Raw genomic sequence first — 26,530 nt, 5'->3', positions numbered from 1 at the left:
CTGCTTGCTGCGGCCATAGCATACATACACACAGCCTGCTGCAGTCATAGCATACACACACACAGCCTGTTGCAGTCATAGCATACACACACACAGCCTGCTGCAGTCATAGCATACACACACACAGCCTGCTGCAGTCATAGCATACACACACACAGCCTGCTGCAGTCATAGCATACACACACACAGCTTGCTGCAGTCATAGCATACACACACACAGCTTGCTGCAGTCATAGCATACACACACACAGCTTGCTGCAGTCATAGCATACACACACACAGCTTGCTGCAGCCATAGCACACACACACACACACAGCTTGCTGCAGCCATAGCACACATACACACCGCCTGCTGCAGTCATAGCACACACAGCCTACTGCAGCCATAGCACGCGCACACACACACACAGCTGCAGCCATTGAACACTGAAGAAAAACACACAATCTTCTCCCAGAGAGAAAACACCACACTGAGGACAGAGGTTACTGCTACACTACTTATGTCTTCTCCTCCTCATCTATATTACACAGGATATCTCCATATTACACTGCTGCTCATATACAGTCATCTAGCATCCAGGAAGAGAACAGCACAGATCTCTCTCCCACCCACCCCCACCCCACACACACACACAATGGACTCTTCCAGCTCAGAAACACTGTCAAATAGTGACACACAACTTTTCCATGACCACCCTTACGTAATAGGGCCAGTGTCCTATTAGAATGTTGCTCATAGTATATATTCATGAGTAAAACTTGTAAAATTCATATCAAAACTCAATTCTACTTTTTTTTTTAAAGATGGAGTTGGTACAGTTTATCCGACTCCAGCCAAAACTAGCTCCGACTCCACAGCCCTGATTCACAGTGCTGTAAAAATTTTCATTTTATAGCTTGGGTCATTCTGAATGTGGCGATACCAGACATTTATAGGTTTAAAGGAAACCAATTAGCCCAATTGGGCTGATATGGTTCCCTGGAGCAATGTATAAAGCTCCTGCAGCAGCCGCAGCATGTACCAGCCGCAGCAGGAGCTTTATGCCAGGGAAAAATGACTCTTATTCCCCCGGCTCATGACAGACACGGGCGGGCAAGTAGTCATCTGGGCGACATAAGGTATCTATTTATTGGACTCAAGATTGAGGACAGATGTTTATATACAGATACAGCTAGGCTTAAGCCTTCTGCTTTTTTATATGTTTATACAACCCTTATAACAAATATAAAGGCAAAATTCCACTCTGATAATGTGATTTACTTTACACTCGCTCTGGCCCAACCTCTACTCTAGACCCAGTAAGAGGGTGGTGTGTAGATATATATATATATATATATATATATATATATATATATATATATATATATATATATATACACACATATACATACATACATATACACACACACACATATAATAATTCTTACAGCTGAGGAGGCCCTGACTACACACCTTCCTGTTCCGGAGCTTTGGTGTGGACGTGTAGCCATGTGAAAACATTGACAGCCGGCAGGAGGAAACAAACAACTGTCTTACCTTTCCCCATGAAACACTGGGTCACAGGTGCTGGGACCCCTGCCGAAAGCCACTTTCCCCTAAGTTGTGATGGCGTCACAACTCGGGGGGGGGGGGGGGGGGGGGGGGGGGGGATGGGGGGGGAATATGCCGAACCTAGCTTATGCATCCCGTCCCAGTCACTGATTGGCTGAGCAGGCAGTCCATCAACCAGGTTGTGACGTTGCTGCCAAAGAAGATTCTGTAGCCCAGTGTGTGATGGGGGGGTGGCAGAATTTTTTTTGGAGGGGGTCTGTATACCTGATTATATAGTCACAACCACCCCCAGACAGTCACTATTAGCAAAATTAACTTTAAGGCCATCTGACTATTAACTCAGTTGTCAGACAAATTAAACTCGCATATATCTGGAATAGGAGCACTATTACACAGGGGGTGCCCTCTCCTCCCCCAGCACCACACAGGGGGTGCCCCCTCCTCCCCCAGCACCACACAGGGGGTGCCCCCTCCTCCCCCAGCACCACACAGGGGGTGCCCTCCCCTCCCCCAGCACCACACAGGGGGTGCCCCCTCCTCCCCCAGCACCACACAGGGGGTGCCCCCTCCTCCCCCAGCACCACACAGGGGGTGCCCTCCCCTCCCCCAGCACCACACAGGGGGTGCCCTCCCCTCCCCCAGCACCACACAGGGGGTGCCCTCCCCTCCCCCAGCACCACACAGGGGGTGCCCTCCCCTCCCCCAGCACCACACAGGGGGTGCCCCTCCCTCCCCCAGCACCACACAGGGGGTGCCCCTCCCTCCCCCAGCACCACACAGGGGGTGCCCCCTCCCTCCCCCAGCACCACACAGGGGGTGCCCCCTCCTGCCCCAGCACCACACAGGGGGTGCCCCCTCCTCCCCCAGCACCACACAGGGGGTGGCCTCCTGCCCCAGCACCACACAGGGGGTGCCCCCTCCTCCCCCAGCACCACACAGGGGGTGCCCCCTCCTCCCCCAGCACCACACAGGGGGTGGCCTCTTCCCCCAGCACCACACAGGGGGTGCCCTCCTCCCCCAGCACCACACAGGGGGTGCCCTCCTCCCCCAGCACCACACAGGGGGTGCCCTCCTGCCCCAGCACCACCCTCACACCGGGTTCCCACCTTGGTTCTCCCGTTTATCCGGAAGTTGCCCAGCTTGCCCCCGCAGTGCCGGATCAGGTCGTCCATATTGTTCATCAGGTGGCCGATGGCCTTGCAGCCCGGCTCCTTGCCCTCCACCCAGGTGATCTGGTCCCCGCGGATGTCCTTGGACGAGTCGCTCTTCTGGCTCACCAGCTGGCCGTCGGTGAAGCGTCCGGTGCTGTGCAGGGCGGTGACCTCGCTGACGATGCGCTCGCCGGTGTCGCGGCCCAGGAAGTCGTCCAGCACACAGATGCCATGCTTGTTCATGCACGGGATGATGTACTCCCTCGCCAGCCGGTGCAGCAGCGGCCTGTGGTGCCCGTTGGGCCGCTCGTCGTCTCCCCTGCCGCCGGCCGCGCTCCCACACGCCTCCCCGGACTTCTGCGTGTAGTCCTCCTCGTTGATCTCCCTCAGGGTGGCCCCCCCGACCACCACCTCCCGCTGCTTGGAATGCGGGCCTGGCCGGGGCGGCGGGGTGGTGGCGGCGGGCTGCTGCGCTCCCTTGGCCCGGGAATGGTTGGGCGGCTGCTCGGCGCTCCTGGCTGTCCCGCCGGTGCCCGGGGCCGCTCCCTTACACACCAGCTTGTGCTTCTTCCAGTCCTGGCGCTGGTGCTCCTTACTGCAGTAGAACGAGCTGCGGCAGCGGCCGCACCGTAACAAGTTCTCCATGTTGCCGCACAGCTCGCAGTACTGGCGGTCCCGTTCGCTCTGGCTGTTGCCCTCGCAGGCCAAGCCGCCTCCGCCAGCCATAGTGACGGCTCGTCGTCTCCTCCCGGCTCTCCAGTCCAAAAACTACCAGCAAACACGCAGATACGTCACGCAGCCAGTCCCGGGCCCGTCAGCATGCCGAGCAGGCACACGTGTGTTTACCTGTCAAACCCGCAGACTCCAGCACCAATCATACCACAGGCAGCGCTGGCTGCGGGAGCAGACGCGCCGCGCTGACGTCACCAGGCTGTCCGCTCAAGCCGTTGGCTATCTGCCCAAAATCCCAGGAAACCGCCACAAACCAGAGAGACCTTCTTTTCCTTCCTCTCCCAGCAGAAGGACCTTCGCTGACGTCACAGTCATGTGACTGGACTCGCAAACTCACTACCACGTGACCATGACATTGTGACTGAGCTCTTGTGAAACAGGAAGGATTTCCCGGAGCTGTGGCCTCAGTTTCCTCTCGATAAATGGGCGGGGCGATCAGGGGGCGGGGACAGGATCCCTATAGGCTAAAGCAGTGTCCTCCGCTCCAGTCCTCCAGACGTATGTTACAGGTGATAGTAGGTGTGCTCTCTATGGTATGTCCGGGAATACTTACCAGCTCCTGCTCCTTCTATCTACATGGAAGTAGCTACAAGTCCTGCTCATGGTGTGGAGGCAGTAGCATTAGCTTTGCTACAGTGTATGAACCAGTGGGGTTTATTTGTTAGGCTCCATTCACACATACAGGATCTGCAGCAGATTAGTAGTTGTGATCATTTAGTTACACTTATCCCTGCAGCTTCTGATCTGATGCTGCCAGGCTCTGGGATCTACTTCACCTGGAACCTCACAACCCAGTTGATGGATTTTCCGCTCAGCCACTTAGTCACCCCTGCAGTCAATGATGTCATGACGACATCTGAACTGGGGGGGGGGGGGATGACTTTTGGCGGAGGTCCCAGAGCCTGTAACATGGCGCTTTGGGGGCACATGGAGAGGTAAGTAGTGATTGTTTATTATGTTGCCCCTACAGTAATAAAGCAAAATGCCTTGTTATCTCTGCAATCCGCTCATCAGTCTGATACCTTCTAACTGACTGCCGCTCCTCCCCTGGTAGAAGCTTCCCAGGACTGGATCCAGCTTTTCCCAGCACCCGGGAACGAGCGGCAGTCAGTTAAATGGAAGCAGGCTGATGAGCTTATTGCAGAGATAATTAAGTGATTTGCTTCGTTATTTACCGTAAATTCTCTAATATCTACCCCGAATACCCCCTTATGGAGTGATGACGACCAGCAAAACAGGTAGAGTGGACATGTCCATAGCTTTAAAGGGTATGTGCCATCAGGCCTGGGCTGAAGCACTGGAGGCGGGCTGACCCACCCCCAATGGGAGGAAACCCCTGTCCCTCTATGATGCAGCTCCATTGATTCTAATGGAGCAGTGTCATACAGAGGCGGGGGATTCCTCCAACTGGGGGTGGGTCAGCCCGCCTCCAGCGCTTCAGCCCAGGCCTGATGGTACATGAGGGGGGCGGGGTTATTAAAGGGGTTGTCCAGCAAAAATCTTTTTCTTTGAAATCAATAGGATTAAGAAAGTTATTTATAGATCTGTAATCTACTTCTATTTGAAAATCTCAGGTCTTCCCGTACTTATCAGCTGCTATATGTCCTGTTGTGTACTCTTTCCAGTCTGACACTGTTCTATCTGCTGCCACCACTGTCAATGTCAGGAACTGGCCAGAGCAGTAGCAAATCCCTATAAAAAACCTTTTCTGCTCTGGACAGTTTCTGATATGGACAGAGGACCATATGGACAGCAGAGAACACTGTGTCAGACTGAAAATAAAACATTTCCTGTAGTACATACAGCAGCTGATAAGTATGGGAAGAAGTAAAAGTAGAAGTAAATTACAAATCTATATAACTTTCTGAAACCAGTTGATTTGAACTGCACAAAAACCATTAATAAATCCCCAACCCCATTGTAGTTGGTTAAAACAGACCGACTTGAAAATTCTCTTCCTGGGCCACTATGATCGGCCCTGGAGCCTCACCAAAGGGAGCAAAGTGATGCCTGGCCCTCAACAGACTGACCAAGAGGATGCCGGGGAAGTCCACACAAAAATAAAAACTGTTGCACAGTCTACCCCTCATTTGTCTCCTAAACACTGTAAAAAAATGAGTCAATAATGTTCCTAAGCCAGAGATTGATGCAGTCAGGAAAAGGGACTGGCACCATTTTCAGGTTCATATAACTTGCATTTTTTTATTTATTTTTTTAACATTTACACTGTTTATCGTAAAAATAACATAGCGTCATTCTCTGGGTCACTACATTTATAGCGATACTTAGGGGCAGATATATTAATGAGTTTGCACTGATTTTTTTTTACAAAAAAGTTGGGGAAGATGAAAAAAAAAAAAACATGCACTTACCTCCCTGGCTCCAGTGCTGGTGCCTGCTTAATGATGCTCCGGTCCCCTGATTAAAGAGAGGACCTGGAACGTTATGGTACCAGTGCTGAAAGCCGGGAAGGTAAGTGCATGTTATTTTTTTCATCCTCCCCCTCCCCGGCACTTTTGTAAAAAAAAAAAAAAAAAATCAGTTTGCCTGGAGTTTTTAAACACTGTTTTTGTGTGAAGTACTGCAGCAGTACTCCACCCATACCCTGGAATAGTTTTTTATCCAAGCAGTTTCAGCCAAAAATGCGCAAGATTCACCAAGGCCCATATGCCTACTGATAAATTTTGCACATGGTCTGGATTTTTTGGCGCAGCGTTGAAAAAAATAGTGCAGATGATAAATGTGTCCTTAAATGTTTATTTGTAGCACAATTAAATTTTTTTTTTTAAATTGTGTTCTTGTCGGAGTTTGTATAAAGGTTTGTGTTTTGGGGAAAAAAGCTTAGTTTTTATTTGTACCTATTTGAGAAAAATAGAGTTTTATTAAACTTATTTGTTTTATTAAAAAGTTTATTTAGTAAGAGGAAATATGTATTTTTTTATTTTGGGGAGGAGGATTTTTTTTTTTGTCAGTCTGATCCCAAGGGGTTAGGTGGGGGTTCAGATCATCCCCATTTAACCCATTGGGTGCCAGACTGTAAGCAGCTGTCTGTAAAGCTGATGCATACTGTAAGGCTCCGTGCGCACGGAGCAAAACTGGCAGAATTGTCCGCTGCGAAATCCCGCCAGCCTCCCTGTCATAATGACAGTCTATGGGAGGCTCCTGCCATAGACTGTCATTACGACAAGGAGGCTGGTGGGATTCTGTGGCGCAAAATTCCGACAGTTTTGCTCTGTGTGCACGGAGCCTTAGGTGCAGAACACCTTGCAAAATGATGGGTGTTCTGCTTCTGCCTTCTTTTTGCGTGTGTCTCTCCTGTTTTTCAGATATCTGTAGCCTCAGGATCTCTTTGGATTCCGTCGATCACCAGTGGATTTTTTTTTTTTAATAAAATGACTAGAGGTGTGGTAGTGTTTTTATTTCAATAAAAAAATCTAGTGTGTATTGTCTTTTTTAAATAGCTTTCACTACTAAGCCTGAATAGTTATCTGATATATAGCACCCATTTCTAAGCTAAAGTTTAGCCTTTATCCATTCTTAATGTGATAGTGATGTATACTGTGGTGGAGAGCAGCGGATGCCATTAATTTCAGTGGAGTTAAAGGAGAACTCCGGTTAATAAAGATGAGGAAACACTTAACAATCCCCACCCATAATATAAGCTTGTGTGTATGGGTCTATTTACACAGAAAGATTATCTGCCAAAGATTTGAAGCCAAAGCGAGAAACAGACTGTAAACAGAGATCAGGTCATAAAAGAAAGACTGAGATTTTTTACTCTTTTTAAATCCATTCCTGGCTTTGGCTTCAAATCTTTGCCAGATAATCTTTCTGTGTAAGTGGACCCTAATAGGTTTCTATTACATGAATTGGGCTGTTTGTCTGCAGCACATCCTGACTCACTGCTTGGTCCACTCTGTCTCCCCCTTTCTTCTGAGACAGATGTCACATGATCTCTGTCTCTTCTGTTGCCAGGCAAGCTGTAACACCGCCCATTGATCGGGTGCCATCAAAACTGGGATAATTTGTAAAAGTTTGAATCTAGGGCTAGGAGCAGTGTAAATATGTGGGAAAGGTATCAAACAATTTACGTTTAGGCTGTGTTCACACATAGTATTGCCATCTATCTTTAGGTCAGTCTTTTTTCAACCAAATTCTGAAATGGAACTGACAGGGAAAAATTATAATTGAAAAAGTTTTTGCAGAGTTTCTGTGTTTTCAACCCACTCCTGGTGTTGGTTTAAAAAATACTGAACAAAAGACTGATGGAAATACTATATGTGAACATAGCCTAAAAAGGTTTTCCAGTCTGACCTCTGTATGCCCCACTGATCTCCATATCGGCTTCTTTGTTGTGAATTCAGCCCCAGGTACGGCATGTGACCCGCAGTTCTGTTCATTCTTATGGAGTCACCAGAAAGACCCGAATAAGCCGTGAAGACTTCTAACTGGCCTCTTTTCCTGTCAATCATCTTGCAGAGCGTGCTGACAGGCAAAGAGCTCTGACTACTCATGGCCCAGATGTCCTAGTTGGCCTAGTTCCCAGCTCTCTGCACGTCTCATGCAACAGAATAAAATAATCGTAATTGGGGCAACGCGGACTTTTTTGCATCTTGATAAAGCAGGGAGTGAGTCCGAAGCAGCCGCCACTGATAACGCAGGGAGTGAGCCCGGAGCAGCCACTGATAACGCAGGGGGTGAGCCCGGAGCAGCCACTGATAACGCAGGGAGTGAGCCAGGAGCAGCCACTGATAAGGCAGGGAGTGAGCCAGGAGCAGCCACTGATAAGGCAGGGGGTGAGCCCGGAGCAGCCGCCACTGATAACGCAGGGAGTGAGCCCAGAGCAGCCACTGATAACGCAGGGAGTGAGCCCGGAGCAGCCACTGATAACGCAGGGAGTGAGCCCGGAGCAGCCACTGATAACGCAGGGAGTGAGCCCGCAGCAGCCACTGATAACGCAGGGAGTGAGTCCGAAGCAGCCGCCACTGATAACGCAGGGAGTGAGCCCGGAGCAGCCACTGATAACGCAGGGAGTGAGCCCGGAGCAGCCACTGATAACGCAGGGAGTGAGCCCGGAGCAGCCGCCACTGATAACACTGGGGGTGAGCCCGGAGCAGCCGCCACTAATAACGCTGGGGGTGAGCCCGGAGCAGCCGCCACTGATAATGCAGGGAGTGAGCCCGGAGCAGCCACTGATAACGCAGGGAGTGAGCCAGGAGCAGCCACTGATAAGGCAGGGAGTGAGCCAGGAGCAGCCACTGATAAGGCAGGGGGTGAGCCCGGAGCAGCCGCCACTGATAACGCAGGGAGTGAGCCCGGAGCAGCCACTGATAACGCAGGGAGTGAGCCCGGAGCAGCCACTGATAACGCAGGGAGTGAGCCCGGAGCAGGCACTGATAACGCAGGGAGTGAGCCCGCAGCAGCCACTGATAACGCAGGGGGTGAGCCCGGAGCAGCCACTGATAAAGCAGGGAGTGAGCCCGGAGCAGCCACTGATAACGCAGGGAGTGAGCCCGAAGCAGCCACTGATAACGCAGGGAGTGAGCCCGGAGCAGCCACTGATAACGCAGGGAGTGAGCCCGGAGCAGCCGCCACTGATAACGCAGGGGGTGAGCCCGGAGCAGCCACTGATAACGCAGGGAGTGAGCCCAGAGCAGCCGCCACTGATAACGCAGGGGGTGAGCCCAGAGCAGCCGCCACTGATAACGCAGGGAGTGAGCCCGGAGCAGCCGCCACTGATAACGCAGGGGGTGAGCCCGGAGCAGCCACTGATAACGCAGGAAGTTAGCCCGGAGCAGCCACTGATAACGCAGGGAGTGAGCCCGGAGCAGCCACTGATAACGCTAGGGGTGAGCCCGGAGCAGACACTGATAACGCAGGGAGTGAGCCCGGAGCAGCCACTGATAACGCAGGGAGTGAGCCCAGAGCAGCCACTGATAACGCAGGGAGTGAGCCCGGAGCAGCCACTGATAACGCAGGGAGTGAGCCCGGAGCAGCCACTGATAACGCAGGGGGTGAGCCCGGAGCAGCCACTGATAACACAGGGGGTGAGCCCGGAGCAGCCACTGATAACGCAGGGAGTGAGCCCGGAGCAGCCACTGATAACGCAGGGGGTGAGCCCGGAGCAGCCACTGATAACGCAGGGAGTGAGCCCGGAGCAGCCACTGATAACGCAGGGGGTGAGCCCGGAGCAGCCACTGATAACACAGGGGGTGAGCCCGGAGCAGCCACTGATAACGCAGGGAGTGAGCCCGGAGCAGCCACTGATAACGCAGGGGGTGAGCCCGGAGCAGCCACTGATAACGCAGGGGGTGAGCCCGGAGCAGCCACTGATAACGCAGGGAGTGAGCCCGGAGCAGCCACTGATAACGCAGGGAGTGAGCCCGGAGCAGCCACTGATAACGCAGGGGGTGAGCCCGGAGCAGCCGCACATCGGCAGGACCACACACACTCACACACACCCACCCTCCTCCTGACCAGACGTTGCAGTGAACGTAGCGGGCTGGTGCGCATGCGCTGTGAGTGGTCTCTGCTCTCTCCATCCTTCCCAGCCCCGCCCTTCTTCTCGGTGCCGTTAGTCGTCGATTGTCGCTGACAGCCTCCACCTCGATGATACCGGGGCGATAATATATGGGAACAGCAGGCTTCTCGATATACCCTTCCGGTTGTGGATCCCCGAGGACGGGCGCAGGGCCGGGCTGGCGGTGAGTGATCCGTGCCCACTGGCGGCCTTTATCCCGGGGGGCTCGGGGCCTGTGTCCGGGAAATCGCGTCTCTTCCCGCTGCTGCCTTTGTGCACGGGGATCTAGTTCTGCAGGATGGAGTTATCGGTGCGGGTTCTCACTGTGCGCCTCTAAAAGCAGCAGAACAAAGCGGATCCGCTACTTCTCCCTTCCCGGCTGTGCCCATAGCCGCAGGGCATGCTAGACCCCCATTCACACTTCCTGCTGGACCTCATGCTAATCGTGTGACCTGAAGGTTATGGGCTGCCAGCTCTCTCCTATGTTACACGGCTGTGAATTATAAATGCTGCTCTGGTAATATAATATCCCGGCAGTGTGTGCAGCTATAACGGGGAGAAGCCTCAGCTCTATCGCTTCTATTCGTATATATTATATATTATGTCATCAGATAGTGACATCAGATATCGGGAGTGATGTCATCAGATAGTGTAAGGGATGTCATTAGATAGTGTAAGGGATGTCATTAGATAGTGTAAGGGATGTCATTAGATAGTGGAGTCATGTCATTAGATATCGTGAGTGATGTCATCAGATATTGGAGAGATGTCATTAGATATGGGGAGTGATGTCATCAGATAGTGTGAGAGATGTCATTAGATATGGGGAGTGATGTCAGCAAATATTGGAGTGATGCCATCAGATATCTTAGTGATGTCATTAGATAGTGGGAGTGGTGTAATCAGATATAGGGAGTGATGTCATCAGATAGTGGAGTGATGTCATCAGATATCGGGAGTGATGTCATCAGATATCGGAAGTGATGTCATCAGATATCGGGAGTGATGTCATCAGATAGTGGAGTGATGTCATCAGATATCGGAAGTGATGTCATCAGATATCGGGAGTGATGTTATCAGATAGTGGAGTGATGTCATCAGATATCTGAGTGATGTCATTTGATAGTGTTAGTGATGTCCTCAGATATTGGAGTGATGTCATCAGATATCGGGAGTGATGTTATCAGATATTGGAGTGATGTCATCAGATTGTGGGAGTGATGTCATCAGATATTGGAGTGATGTCATCAGATAGTGGAGTGATGTCATCAGATAGTGGAGTGATGTCATCAGATGTCGGGAGTGATGTTATCAGATATTGGAGTGATGTCATCAGATAGTGGAGTGATGTCATCAGATAGTGGAGTGATGTCATCGGATAGTGGAGTGATGTAATAAGATATCGGGAGTGATGTCATCGGATAGTGAGAGTGATGTCATCAGATAGTGGAGTGATGTAATAAGATTTCGGGAGTGATGTAATCGGATAGTGAGAGTGATGTCATCAGATAGTGGAGTGATGTCATAAGATAATGGAGTGATGTCAACAGATATTTTGGAGCAATGTCATCGGATATTGGCACTGATGTCATAAGATAGTGGAGTGATGTCATCAGATATCGGGAGTGATGTCTTCAGATAGTGGAGTGATGTCATCAGATAGTGGAGTGATGTCATCAGATATTGAAGTGATGTCATAAGATAGTGGAGTGATGTCATCAGATATGGGGAGAGATGTCATCAGATATCGGGAGTTATATTATCAGATAGTGGAGTGATGTCATCAGATATTGGAGTGATGTCATCAGATATTGGAGTGATGTCATCAGATAGTGGAGTGATGTCATTAGATAGTGGAGTGATGTCATCAGATATTGGAGTGATGTCATCAGATATCGGGAGTTATGTTATCAGATAGTGGAGTGATGTCATCAGATAGTGGAGTGATGTCATCAGATATTGGAGTGATGTCATCAGATATGGGGAGAGATGTCATCAGATATCGGGAGTTATGTTATCAGATAGTGGAGTGATGTCATCAGATAGTGGAGTGATGTCATCAGATATTTTTGAGCAATGTCATCGGATATTGGCAGTGATATTATCAGATATTGAATGATATCACCACTTTTCCCTGTTATATACTGCTCCACCATTGAGCGCTGTATAGATGAGTCAGTGTTCTCTGGTGTCACATTGCTCGGGCCGGCTCTCCTCCTGGGGAAGCAAAGTGACAGCATATTGCCAGCCAGCTCACACATTGCTTGTCGTCCAGTGTCCCTGGTGCTTGGTGATATCTGTGCATACATTCTCCATTACTGCCTGATCCAAGCCGGGAGGACGGTGCTCCCAGGAAGCCTTAGGTACCTACATTTCTAGGATTTCTATACAAGACTCATATTGCCGGATCAGGAAGTGTTTTTTAACCTCTTAAAAGCCGTGTCCACCTTTGAAATCTGCCTTTAACCCCTTAAGGACAGAGCCTGAAATGGCCTTAATGACAGAGACAAATTTTATGAATATGACCTGTGTCACTTTAGTCATTAATAACTTCGGGATGCTTTTACCTATCCGGCTGATTCTGAGATTGTTTTCTCGTGACATATTGTACTTTACATTTCTGGTAAATTGGAGTCGATACTCATAACAAATCTTTATGAAAAAATCCCAAATAATGTGAAAAAATGTGAAAAAATGCATTTTTCCAACTTTGAAACTTTTTTGCGTATACAGAAAGTGGTTATACCACATAAATTATATATTAAATAGCATTAGCAACATGTCTACTTTATGTTGGCGGCATTTATTAAACTATCTTTCATTTTTTTTAGACAATAGGAAGCTTAAAACATTAGCAGCAAATTTCCAAATTTTCAGTCAAATTTCAAAATCAGATATTTTTAGGGACCTGTTCAGGTTGAGTCAAAGTGTATTTGAGGGGCCTGTATGTTAGAAAGCCCCACAAAGCACCCCATTTCAGAAACTGCACCCCCCACACTCTGCAAAAGCATATCCAGAAAGTGTTTTAACCCTTTAGGGGAGTCACAGAAATAAAAGCTAAGTGTGTAAGGAATTTGAAAATTTTAATTTTCTGTGCAGAGATTTTATTGTAATCCAATATCTTTCATAATGATAAACCTATTACCAGAGAAATGCACCCCAATAATTATTGTCCCGTTTCTGCAGTTTATAGAAATACCCCATATGTGACCCTATTGCGCTATTTGACGCAACCACAAGCCTCAGATATAAGGGAGCGCCTAGTGATTTTCAACGCCTCCGTTATATTTGGTCATTTTTGACCGTACCACTTCAGGTTGGCAGAGGCTCTGAGGTGCCAAAACCTAAAAAACACCCCTAAAGGGACACCATTTAGAAAACTACACCCCTCAAGGAATGTAACAAGGGGTGCGGTGAGCATCTGGACCCTATAGGTGCTTCACAGATTTTCCGAACAATATGGCGTGAAAAAATTTTTTTTTATTTTTTACACTAAAACGTTGTTCTAGCCTTCAATTTTTCATTTTCTTAAAGGGATAAGAGGCAAAAAAAGACACAAAATGTGTAGCGCAGTTTCTCCCGAGTACGGAAATACCCCACATGTGGCGATAAAGTGCCAAGGAGGCGCAGGACGAGCCTCCAAAGGGAAGGAGCGCCAATTGGCTTTTGGAAGCTGAATTTCACTGAAAAGGATTTCAAGCGCCATGTCGCATTTACAGAGCCCTCGTGCTGCCAAGACACTGGAAACCCCCCACAAGTGACCCCATTCTGGAAACTACACCCCTCAAGGAATCTAACAAGGGGGGCAGTGAGCATATGGACCCCACTGGTGACGGGCACAAATGTGGAACAATGTGACGTAAAAGTAAAAAATTTCATTTATTCACTTTCATGGCACAAATGTGCCCGTCATCAAGGGATCCATATCCTCACTGCACCCCTTGTTAGATTCCTTGAGGGGTGCATTTTCCGAATGGGGTCACTTGTGGGGGGTTTCCAGTGTTTTGGCAGCACGAGGGCTCTGTAAATGCGACATGGCTTTCATCATCCATTCTAGCCAAATCCAACCTCCAAAATCCAAATGGCGCTCCTTCCCTTCGGAGGCTTGCCCTGCGCCCACATGGCGCTTTATGTCCACATGTGGGGTATTTACGGACTCGGGGGAAATTGCTCTACACATTTTGTTTTTTTTTCCTCTTTTAACCCCTTGTGAAAATGATAAATTCAAGGCTAAACCAACATTATAGTGTAAAAAATGTAATATTTCATTTTCACGCCACATTGTTCCACATTTGTGCCCGTCACCAGTGGGGTCCATATGCTCACTACACCCCTTGTTACATTCCCTGAGGGGTGCAGTTTCCATAATGGGGTCACTTGTGGGGGGTTTCAACTGTCTTGGCAACACAGGGGCCTTTTGAATGCAACATGGCCCCTCGAAATCCATTCCATCCAAATCCAGCCTTCAAAAACCAAATGGCGCTCCGTCCCTTCGGAGGCTTACCCTGCACCCGAATGGCGCTTTATGTACACATGTGGGGTATTTCCTTACTCAGGGGAAATTGCGCTACACATTAAATGTTTTTTTTTATCTTTTAACCCTTGTGAAAATGAAAAAATCATGACAAGATTAATGATTTAGAGTAAAAATTTTACAAAAATTACACTAAATGTTGGTCTAGCCTTGATTTTTTTCCATTTCCACAAGGGGTTAAAAAAGAAAATGAACACAAAACGTGTAGGGTAATTTCCCCTGAGTACGAAAATACCCCACATGTGGGCATAATGTGCCATATGGGCACAGGGCAAGCCACCAAAGGGACAGAGCGCCATTTAGAGGCTGGAATGGAGGATAGAGGCCATGTCGCAATTACAAAGCTCCTGTGCTGCCAGGACAGTAGAAACCCCCGACAAGTGACCCCATTCTGGGAACTACACCCCATAAGGAATCTAACAAGGGGTGCAGTGAGGATATGGACCCCACTGGTGACGGGCACTTACGTAGAACATGTGCCGAGAAAATAAAAAATACAATTTTTTTCATTTTCACGTCCCAAATGTGGCCGTCACCAGGGGGCCATATCCCCGCTGCCCCCCTTGTTAGATTCCTTATGGGGTGTAGTTTCCAGAATGGGGTCACTTGTGGGGGGTTTCTACTGTCCTGGCCGCACAGAGGCTTTGTAATTGCATCATGGCATCCTCTAATGGGAATGGCGGCCATACCTACTTAGCTGGGGAAAAGGGACAATTCTAATTTATTTGGGGATATTAGGCCAATTATTAGTTTATAAGGTTGGAAAGGACAGGTGTCCATCAAATTCAACCTGTGTTGATCCAGAGGAAGGCAAAAAACCCTTGTGAGGCAGACGACAGTAGCCTCATCACAGGGGAAAAATTCCTTCCCGACTCCATAATGGCGATCAGAATAATCCCTGGATCAACGTGACCCCTGAAATAGGAATAAGGGACAGAATTTAGATAATGTAGAACCCCAGTGACGTGTAGTATGCCTTGGAGCGATCCAGTATGCAGAGGCCGGGGGGATCAGGACAGGTGTCACACTGGAAAATGGCGTCCTTCCTGATCCCCCTGTTACGCCACACTCTGCACTTCTTCTGGGGTCTCCTGTTTTCCAGTGTGGGGGACGTCACCTGGAAAATGTTGTCCTGGTGCGATACGGGGTCCTTCATATCCAGAAGCGCTGGGTCCGCTCCATGGCTGCTAAATATTAGGGCTCTATTACTACTTCTGATATGTTCGGATCATGCCGCAAGCTACAGTAGCTCGGGCAGCGAGGGACCAGAAGAGGGGGTGCTGGTATAAATGTTATCCCCGTACAGGTGGTGACCTTTATCCAGCAGTGGGAAGATCAGTTCCCGAACGATTTTCCCACTTGTTCCGAGGATGGGGGGGGGAGGGGGCATCTGGGGGCTGCATTCGGGTGTCCCTTCCTACATACACTCTAAGGGTACGTGCACACTGCGGAATCGCGACAGATAACCCTTCGTGCATTCCGCAGTTGGCACCCGCCGGCTGACTGATGCAGGCGCACGTCTCCGTCCGATTCCGCTCTCCGTCCAACGTGTTCATTCTTTGGACGGACGATGGAATCCGCCCATGCATAACATGGACTCTATGACACGGGTGGAGACATGCGCCCGCATCAGTCCGCCGGCGGGTGCCAGCTGCAGAATGCACGAAGGGTTATCCTTCGCCATTCCGCAGTGAGCACGTACCCTATATCTGTAAGTGTACCCTGAGGTACGCTCACACAGTTTGTAGAATTTCACACCATACCGCCATCTCTTATTGGGACGGTACTGGCGGAAAAGACGTGTCTGGGGGGCAGCGTACGCTACGCTACCCCCAGACACGTCACTGGATGATGAGGATGATGAGGATGAATGGAGGAAAGAAGGATCCCCCCATTCATCCTTACTGGCTGTTTCGGTGTCGGAGGCAATAACGTATGCGTCCGACACCGAAAACACCCTAGGGGCCATCTTTATACGGGGACTAGTATATGGGGTATGTAGTGGTGTGGTGTCAAACTTTATTCAATGTAGTGTGGTGTAATGTAGTGTTTTTTTACGTGTTTTTTTTACAGTAAGTATAAAAAAAAAACCTACGCCAACAAAGGAGTTGCTGATAAATGCCGCACTTATGTGCGGCACTTATCAGCAGACCGTGGCAGTAGAATATAGAAAAAAAACACCCTACGCCAAAAAGGAGGAGTTGCTGATTAGCAGCGCACTTTCGTGCGATGCTGATCAACACTCAGCGGCGATAGGGTGTGGAAAATAGAAAAAAAAAAATTTGAAAAAAAAACAAACAACTTTTTCTATATTCTGAACATCCCTGTAGCTGCTGATAAGTGTATTACACATATCAGCCGCTAGAGGGCAGCAGAGCGCAAAATACGGAAAAAGCCGACGCTGGAGCCGAAAATAGCCGAGAGAAGCTGAACGTGACGTCACGGAGGAAGCCGAAGACCCGAACGAAGACGAGGACGCCGCGAACCCGGAAGACGCCGATCAGGAGCCCGGGACAGGTGAGTAATGTACAAATACCTGCTCTGGACCCCTCGGCTACCTAGCTGAGGGGTCCAGGGCAGGTATTTACTATATTGTGGGACTCTGATCGCCGTGCCACCGGCCCGATCGCCGTGAACGGCCGCCCGGCCGTTCACGGCGATCGGGCCGGTGGCACGGTGACCACCATTACTTTTTACAGTAATGGCGGTCGGTGCCGTCCTCGGACAGCACCGACCGCCATTTTTTTCCGGGTCATCGGGTCACCGATGACCCGGAAAGGTTCCGATCGCCGCTATTGGCTGATCTGAATTGATCAGCCTATAGCGGCGATCGTAAGCACGGGGGGTGTTAACCACCCCCCGTGCCGTGAAGCTAAGATGGCCTGCTATACATTATAGCAGGCCATCTTCCCCGACCGCTGTGTGTGAACACACAGCGATCGGGGAAACATCGGGCGTACCTATACGCCCGTTTGCGTTAAAGCCCAGGCAACGGGGGCGTATGGGTACGCCCGATGTCGTTAAGGGGTTAAACTTTGTACTAATGTAAACAAACAAAAAAATCATTTTCTACAGATAATAGTTACAGTAATCACAATCACAGCTCGGCTTTCATTGCCCATAGCAACCAATCACAGCTCGGCTTTCATTGCCCTTAGCAACCAATCACAGTCCTGCTTTCATTGCCCATAGCAACCAATCGCAGCTCGGCTTTTATTGCCCATAGCAACCAATCACAGCTCAGCTTTCATTGCCCCTAGCAACCTATCACAGTTCCGCTTTCATTGCCCATAGCAACCGATCACAGTTCAGATTTCATTGCCCCTAGTAACCTATGACAGCTAAGCTTTCATTGCCCATAGCAACCAATCACAGCTCGGCTTTCATTGTCCATAGCAACCAATCACAGCTCAGCTTGCATTGCCCATACTGACTAGAATACTGTGTGTGAAGTCAGCAGAGGTTGTCTGGAGAAAAACGTAACCTTTTCCCCTGGTATGACCCAATAAGCCCGCCATACTTCTCCCCCTGCTGCTTCTACCCAGTGATCTTCCAGTTCTTGTTCTGATGACGTCCCTCTTCTTGCTCAGGCCTTAGCAGGTGTCAGTTTTCTCGGACAGCCTCCTGAAGATGTACAGCAGGCTGATCCTGAGGTTATGCCATTAAGCAGACTGAGCACAAGCATTTATGTCATTGTGTGAGAGATATGGACTTTCTAATGCCCCATGTGCTGCTTTGTTTTAAAAACCTGTTGCCCTTGGTTACAACACACTCGGGTGGTCAGGCATGCTCAGTACTACTGCAATCTCCAGGAAGAACTGTCAGTTGGTCTCCCCTGAGCCTGAAAACAAGGGGGATTGTGGGAAAGTGTTTTACAGTTCAGAGAGGAAACCAGGAAGTGATTAGATCTATGGGGGAGAAAAACATTACAGTGATATTAATTACACACTCGGCCCTTTGTCCATAGAGAATGAATGGAGATGCGGGTCATGCGCTGACCTATGAGCTCAATTTTTTCAGTACGTCAAGAGTAATTTTTGATGACAGCGACTCTTTAAAATCTATATAAAACAGCAGGCCTGGACTCTAGAAGCTTGCCTGTAAGGCTTAGTTTAAAAAACATGGTTGCTGCCCTTTTTATGCCCATTAAATTCCTTTTAGTTAGATTTCTTCTGTAATGGCAAATACAGTGTGATGTGTGATTCTGTCCTCCTCCATCCATAGCAGCAGCAATGTGTCTCCCAAACAGCCCCCCCCTCCCCCTTTTTCTCTGTCTCTCCTCTCTTTTCCTCTTCCAGTAATAGTATTTGAAACATAGAAGATTGTACGCAAAAATAAATGTCCAGGTCCTTCTACTCCTTTTTTTATATTTTAGGATTGCCACAGTATATGTTTATGCCAGGCATAGAGTTATGCCGGAAGTTTGTTCCAAGCATCTACTACTCTTTCAGTAAAGTAATATTTTCTCATGTTGCTCTTGATTTTTAACCCAACCAACAAGATTGTTTTTTTAACCCCTTAACAACGGATTACTTTTAAGTGTAAGTGACAGGATTCATTCCGATCACTTACCGATTAGGACCCCTGCAGCTTGACTGCGGGGACCCCTCTCGGATTGCCTGAGTTGCCAGAGGTGTACTTTTTAACTCCGTACTGTCTGATCTTTAGTCTTCCGGTAGAGTCTACCTCAAGCAGACTCTATGTGAAGATTGCAGATAACACTGATCAATGGCATGCAATATACAGTATATGCAATCTATGTATCTTTGTATATGCAATCTACTGATTGCTGGTAATAGTCCCCTAGAGGAACTAAAAAATGTAAAAAATAAAATTAAAAAAAGTTTTTAAAAATATGACATAGCCCCTCACCTAATGAAAAATTAAATTGCCCCCTTTACCATTTTATAAATAAAAGACATAAAAATAAATAAATAATCATATTATACACTGTAGTGTGTGTAATTGCATGATCTATTAAGGTAAAACATTGTTGTTCCCGTATAGTGAATGGTGTAAACGAAAAGAGGAAACAAACACCAGGATTGATCACTATTTTGTTACATGTTATATCAGAAAAAAATAGCTAAAATGTGAATTAGCTAAAATGTGAATTATTTGCAAATAAAAAGGTTTTGCTGTTAAAAAAATAGTAAAGCATTAGAAAAGCTACATAAACATGCATATCATTGTATTTGAACTGACGTATAGAATAATGATTTCATGCCAGTTTTACTGTAAAGTGTATTACGTAGTCTCGGAAACCCCCCAAAAGTTACAAAGTTCCTTTTCTTTTCCAATTGCACCCGATAAATAATATTTTTGGGGTTCAGTCGTACATTTTATGGCGGATTACAAAGTACATACATTCCTGAATAAAACAAGCCCTTACATGGCCCTGTAGATGGAGAAGGAAAGGGCTATTGCTCCTAAAAGAAGGCGAGGAGAAAAAATGAAAACAGTAAAATGAAAATTTGTGTCTGGTCATTTAGGCCATTTTGGGCTGTGTCATTAAAGGGTTAATTAAAACCACTACTTAAAGAGTCACTGTCGTATTTTTTTTTTTTGCAGAAATCAATAGTCCAGGCGATTTTAAGAAACTTTGTAATTGGGTTTATTAGCCAAATCTGCCATTATCTGCATGTAAAAAGCCTTTTCCCAGGTCCCCCCTCCCTCCTCTTTTTCATCCACTCTGAAAAATCTGAAAATTGTGACTTGTTGCAGGAGACGTCCCCTGTCTGTTCTAGGGAGAGGGGAGGGGGGAGGAGGAAGGAGGGAGTTAGCCGGCAGCAGAAAGCAGATAACAGAGGATTACAGGCACGGAGCTGGGTGACAGCTGTAATCAGAGCTCAGACAGGTCACTGGTGATGGTCAGAACAGATAACGAGTGAGGGATTTGTAGATTAACTCTTTGTTGTCCTGTTTTGGTCTTCTCTTTAGCTCTCTCCATAGGAGAACAATGAAGACAGGGGGGAGAGCTTCAAACTGCTTTTTCATGATAAAAATGCATTTTTCGGATAATAAACCCAATTACAAAGTTTCTTAAAATCGCCTGGACTATTGATTTCTGCAAAAAAAAATTTCACGACAGTGACACTTTAACCTTTCTTTTTATTCCTTTAATATTTTAGATTTGCATCGCTATTTGTTTTATAAATGCAGATTTCAAGGTGTATTTGGTATTTTTTTTATAGTGTGTTTTCAATTTTTTTTCGTCCATCTGGAAAAACATTTGGTTAAAAGGGTACTCCGGAGAGAAAAAAAGAGCTGGTAGAAGCAAATCCCCATAGAAAAACCACTCCAGTTCATGACACGGACAGGGGTGGCAGCAGAGAACACTGTGTCACACTGGAAGCAATCCACCACTTCCTGTTGGACATACAGCAGCTGATAAGTACCTGAAGACTGGAGATTTTTTAAAAAGAAGCAATTTACTAATCTGTATAACCTTCTGACACCAGTTAATTTGAAAAAAAAAAAATTCTCCAGAGTGTCCCTTTAAATTAAAATAATTTAGTTTGCCTAAAACAGAAAAAATAATGAGTAATAGTGAATAAAAAAAAGTTTATTAAACGTCCAAACTTCTCTCATTGATCATAAAGATGTAGATAATTGAGTTAATAATGTCCAGCACTGTGAGGAGTGAAAAAAAAATCCAAGCACCAAAGTTTCCGATTTTTGTTCAGCTTATAAAAAAAATTAATCTGACTAAATACGTTCACACTCAAATGAAACATAACGGGTGTTTTAATTGGACGGACGTCATTTAATGGCAAATAACAGCCATTACTTTAAAAACAATGTTCGTTAATATACAATGAAGGCAGCCGGGTTTACATATGGTTACTTTTCACATAAACATGGTCAACCACATTTTTGTTTAAGTTTTTTTTTTATTACGATAAAAGTCAATGGAAAAAGCCCATTTCCCCCAGAAAACGTGTATGTTAAAGGGGCTGCAAAAACGCAATGTGAACCCAGCCTAACAGCTTTTTTTTTTTTTTTGCTATTAAATGGATAGTGTGAACATAGCCTCAAGCTATTTTGGAAAAAGTTTTTGAAAAAAATAGTCCAGTAAAAGTTTTATAAATTGGGTGCCGCTGTTATCGTACTGACCTTTTATGTGATCTGTTGTTCTGTTTATAGAGAATATACACATATGAAAGGCTGAAAGCGGAAGTGTAAAGATGAGTCTGACAGCATGGTTCTTAGTGAGCAGCGGAGGCACGCGACATCGACTGCCAAGGGAGATGATTTTTGTTGGAAGAGATGACTGTGAGCTGATGTTACAGGTAAGTTTTAACCTTTACTATTTCTTTGTCTAAGGCTACATTCACACATTCTTTAGTTTTGTCCGTAATTGCGGATTAGTTTTACAGATCCACAAAAATGATTGACAAGCTCTAGTACAGACCATGACTGTGGCACGGACTGTCCCATAGAAGTCCATTGGAACATCCATAATCGGGCGGGGGGGGGGGGGGAGTGAAACATCCGCAAACCCATGAAAAAAAATATATAGATCAATGATCATTTTAAACCATTCCACACATATTTAAAGGGGTAGTGCGGCGGTAAAGAATTATTCACAGAATAACACACATTACAAAGTTATACAACTTTGTAATGTATGTTATGTCTGTGAATGGCTCCCTTCCCCGTGTCCCACCACCCCCACCCATGTACCTGGAAGTGTGGTGCGCTATACATACCTGTCACGTGCTGACTCGTCTCCGATCTTCAGTCAGCGATGTCATCTTCGGACGGCCGGGCCGAATCCCTCCGAGCGTCCTGGGTGCCGGCCGCCCTGTTCAGCGTCATCGGCTGCTCAGCCGCGATTGGCTGAGCCAAACGCAGCTGAGCATCTGTAATGTGTGTTATTCTGTGAATAATTCTTTACCGCTGCACTACCCCTTTAACTCTCACCTTCCCCTTTTTTGCTGATCTGCCAAAAAAAATACAGATTATGGAGGCAATACATTGATTATTGTGGACAAAGATTGCTGATGACTGCAGACATCACATACAGTCCTGAAAAACTACAATACGTGTGAATGTAGCCTAAGACTATGTTCACACACAGGTACATAAAAGCAAAATACGACTATATTTTCAATGTAGTATTACGATTCTATGGGAAACTGACCATCAGTGCAAAAACAGTAATAAAAACAGCCGTATTTTTCACCTATTTACACGTTGTTTTAGTCTGACTGGAAATGACGGCCATGTTTGGTATAATTGTAGTGTGTGTGAATAATGCCTTGTCCTTCTGAGGAGCAGGAGAAGAAGAGGCATAAACTAGAATCCTATCTCCATGAAGGGGCAATAGTAAAAAGCAGTGCCCTTCTGAGGACAAATTAAAAAAAAAAAAAAAAAGTTAGGCCCAGATTCACCAATGAAAAATAGAAACTGGTGTAAACTGTCTGTAGCGACCAATCACAGCTCAGTATTCAGCTCTGGTGTATTGAAAGCTGAAAGTTGTACTTTACACTTTCATAGGTCTGGGCCTTAGTACTTCATTTACTGTGTGAATACATGATAGAGCTGACTGCAGCTGACACATTGGAGCTGTCACTTTTACCATTTCCAGTGAGTTAAAGAAATCCTATCACTAGTTTCATGCTGCCTAAACAACGGTCAGCATGAAACATTGACAGGCCTTCTGATGTATGATCCACTCTGTATAGATGAGCAATACTGTGTATGTGTATATGTCTCAGTCCCCTTCACATGTCCGTGGCCGTTTTTTCGATCAGGAAGTTTTCAGGAAACCATCAGTTTTTCCTGGCCGTAAAAACAAAGGAGTAAAAAAAAAAAAAAAAAAAAAAATCATACTCCCCTGCTGCAGGTTTTAGTGCTGTACTCCTCTGGCTACCCCTCACTCTTCTGGCTCTGCGTGTGCACGAATGACGTCACTCACGCACCGCCATGCTTGGGGCAGGTATCGGCTTCTTGTGGCTGAAGAAATAATGCTGCCTCTGGCCACAAGAGTGGTTGGCAGGGTCAGTAGCAAGTGGCTCTTGGCCCAGTTAATCACAGCGCCACTTTTAACTGTATGAGATCCTGATTAGGGCCAACGTCCGCACCTGGTGGCACTTGCCTGGGTGCTAGTGCTGGACCAGGCTGCCTTACTTTGCATCTGGAATTCCAGACAGATTCCACATCTGTGCATCTGGAGCTGTCCAGGATTCTGGATGCCCCCATAGGGGCACCTGTGACGGACGTGAGGACACTTCCTATATTTTCCGGGGCTATTTTCCAGCACAGGCACCCTTCAAGAAAATCCTGAGAGGTACCTGTGTCCAGTAGAACATCAGGCAATAATGGATTTTTGCACCACTTCAAGTAGAAAAAGTCTTAAAAGTCTGCTGCTTTCTGCTAAAGACACAAAAAAATGCCTGTGAGCTCCGTATCCCCCTCCTCCCACCTCTTTTCCGGGACATCCTATGTAATGCCAGGAAGGTTAATCTGAGGTCAAGTTGCTGGTGACCTCACTGCGATTGGGAAAGAGGGGGAGATGGAGAGAACAGCTCACACAAAGTCTTCTTTGTCTTCAGCAGAAAACAGCAGCTCAGAAATGAGGGAAGGAGAAAAGGTAATGACATGTATGGAACTAATTTTTAGTCTCCAGGTGAGAGGATGATTCAGTGTATATTTTACCTGAGCGGGTAACCCCTTTAAGCAATATATTCACTATAAAGTTTTATTTAGTGTGCACACTGGGCCTCTTAACAGCACTATACAGTGTACATGAAGTTACTTATAAATTCAACAAGGCTTGTCATGCCCCTCGTGACATTGCTGTGCAATCTGTAATGCTGAAAAAAGTTGTCATTTATTTGAGAGGATTTTACTCCCTCCATTGACTTCAACAGAGTTTCTAAATTCCAAAAATAATCCGCTAGTGCATTATAACAATGTGGGATACATCAAGATTGAAACCGGTTTCTTCGAGTGGACTTAAGGCCCAAAAACTACATTACTATGACCAGCAGGTATCTGGAGCTGTACTGACTGCAGGAGGATCCATAGAATGAATACAATGATTGAGGTGGGACCACAGATTCTCCATTGGGTTCACGTCTGGGGAAATTAAGGACGGCATAGTAGTTGGAAGTCATGGTCGTGCTCTTTCAATGAATGTCGGACATTTCTAGCTGTTTGACATGTTGCATTTTCCTATCCACCCCATGGAAGACGATCAGCATGTATGGGTGTGTGTGAGCTGAAAGGATGGAGTCATATCCAGATGGGGTGAGAGCGTCTCCACATGGATGAGTGGCCCCAGAGAATTCCGCAGAAACTTTCTCCAGTTTATAGTGCTGCCTCCACCAGCCTGTGTTCTTCCAGCCATGGTTGCCAGGTGTTTGTTCTCTGTAGTTTCTCATCTGGCTACACAAACATTCGCCTGTTCCTCGAAGCAGAATATGTGACTCACCAGGAGAGGACAACCCTTTGCCGATCGGCAGAGCTTCTTATTGGATTGTTCCTCTTTTTTTCCCTACAGGAATCACTGTAGGAATCTGTCAGCTGTAATTAACGTTCCAAACGGCTGGCTAACAGATGCGTTTAAAGGAGAACTCCCAACGATCCCATAAAAAAAAAAATGGACAAAAAGCATATATGTGTTCTCACTGGTTGACACCTTTCACACTTTTCTACTCTGCTATTAGCTCCAGATTCACACTTTTACGAATGATTCCAGTTTGACATCATACCACCCGGCCAGGAAGTACATTTCCCAGTATGCATTGTGCCTCAGAACCAACTGCTGGGTGCCTTTCCTTGTAGTATCTGCCCACCACTGGCTCAATCTGCTTCTGCTTTGCACAGTAAACTATCTATCTATCCGTCTACGTTCTGTCTACCTCATATCTATTTATCTATGCATCTATCTGTCTATCTATCTATCTATCTATCAATCACATATCTATTTATCGATCTATTTATTCATCTACATAGATAGATTTGGGAGAGTGAGATGAAACAACAGTGTCTCCTTTCCCCTATACAGCTCAGGAGAGGCTGTTGTTTTCCCGCCGTTGGCCAGGTGATCACTGTGTGGGTGGGGTTACAGTGAGGATATTCAGCAGCTTCAGGATGTGCTGCAGACAAATGGACCAATTCACGTAACAGAAACCTATTTCTCACAGAAAAATGTTTTTATTCTGTAGTGCCAAGTGTCAGAGGCTTTCTTAAAGGGGTTATCCAGCGCTACAAAAACATGGCCACTTTTCCCCCTACTGTTGTCTCCAGTTCAGGTGCAGTTTGCATTTAAGCTCCATTTACTTCAATTGAACTGAGTTTCAAAACCCCACCCAAACTGGAGACAACAGTAGGGGGAAAGTGGCCATGTTTTGTAGCGCTGGATAACCCCTTTAAGCTGCTGATTTACTGCAAGCTGAAATGTTTCCTTCCTCCAATCCCTGAGCCTGCTTGGATTCGGCTTCCAGGTGGCAATCAAGCAGGGAGGAGGGGGAGGGGAGACATTACAGGCTGCAGCATTATTCTACATTCTGGAAACACAGCTGGATATGTGAAAGGTACCATGTGTCTCCCTGACCTTACAGCATCTAAGGGCCCTATTCCACCGGACGATTATCGTTTGCATAATCGTTAACGATTAACGATCTCAAACTACCACTATTGCGAAAGACCTGAAAACGTTCACTTATTTCCATGGAACAATAATCGTTACTTATGATCGTAATTGCGATTGTTTTTTCTTCACTATTTATTCTCTATTGCGTTCTTATTTATTGCGATCGAACAAACGATGTCTTATTCAATGCGAACGTTTTGCGAACGAGCAACGATAAAAATAGGTCCAGGTCTTATAAAGCAATCAACGATTTCTCGTTCGGTCGTTAATCGTTAACTGCATTTCAACCGAACGATTATCGTTTAGATTCGAACGATTTAACGATAATCTGAAAGATAATCGTCCGGTGGAATAGGGCCCTAACAGTGTCAGCAGTTTGGATGCTGACAGATTCGCTTCAGGTTATCGGGTTTAGTTGACATCGCTGTATTGAACG

At 46.8% G+C, this 26,530-nt stretch overlaps 2 protein-coding genes across 2 annotated transcripts in view; one reads left to right on the top strand and one right to left on the bottom strand.

The window, feature by feature from the left end:
- Nucleotides 1-3,733, bottom strand: part of EGLN1 (egl-9 family hypoxia inducible factor 1) — a 34,624-nt gene extending 30,891 nt beyond the window's left edge. The window contains exon 1 of the mRNA XM_069954774.1: nt 2,659-3,733. Within this exon, the coding sequence (XP_069810875.1) occupies nt 2,659-3,429 (771 nt within the window). The 5' untranslated portion in view covers nt 3,430-3,733. The remainder of the gene's footprint in view (nt 1-2,658) is intronic.
- Nucleotides 3,734-9,945: 6,212 nt separating this feature from the next.
- Nucleotides 9,946-26,530, top strand: part of CEP170 (centrosomal protein 170) — a 60,053-nt gene continuing 43,468 nt past the window's right edge. Inside the window, exons 1-2 of the mRNA XM_069954673.1 lie at nt 9,946-10,139; nt 21,636-21,781. Of these exons, the coding sequence (XP_069810774.1) occupies nt 21,677-21,781 (105 nt within the window). The 5' untranslated portion in view covers nt 9,946-10,139; nt 21,636-21,676. The remainder of the gene's footprint in view (nt 10,140-21,635; nt 21,782-26,530) is intronic.

Source organism: Dendropsophus ebraccatus, chromosome 15 (assembly GCF_027789765.1).
Source record: "Dendropsophus ebraccatus isolate aDenEbr1 chromosome 15, aDenEbr1.pat, whole genome shotgun sequence".
Taxonomy (NCBI): Eukaryota; Metazoa; Chordata; class Amphibia; order Anura; family Hylidae; genus Dendropsophus; species Dendropsophus ebraccatus.
The sequence above is the reverse complement of the archived record's forward strand: the minus strand, read 5'-3'. Positions and strand labels throughout refer to the sequence as shown.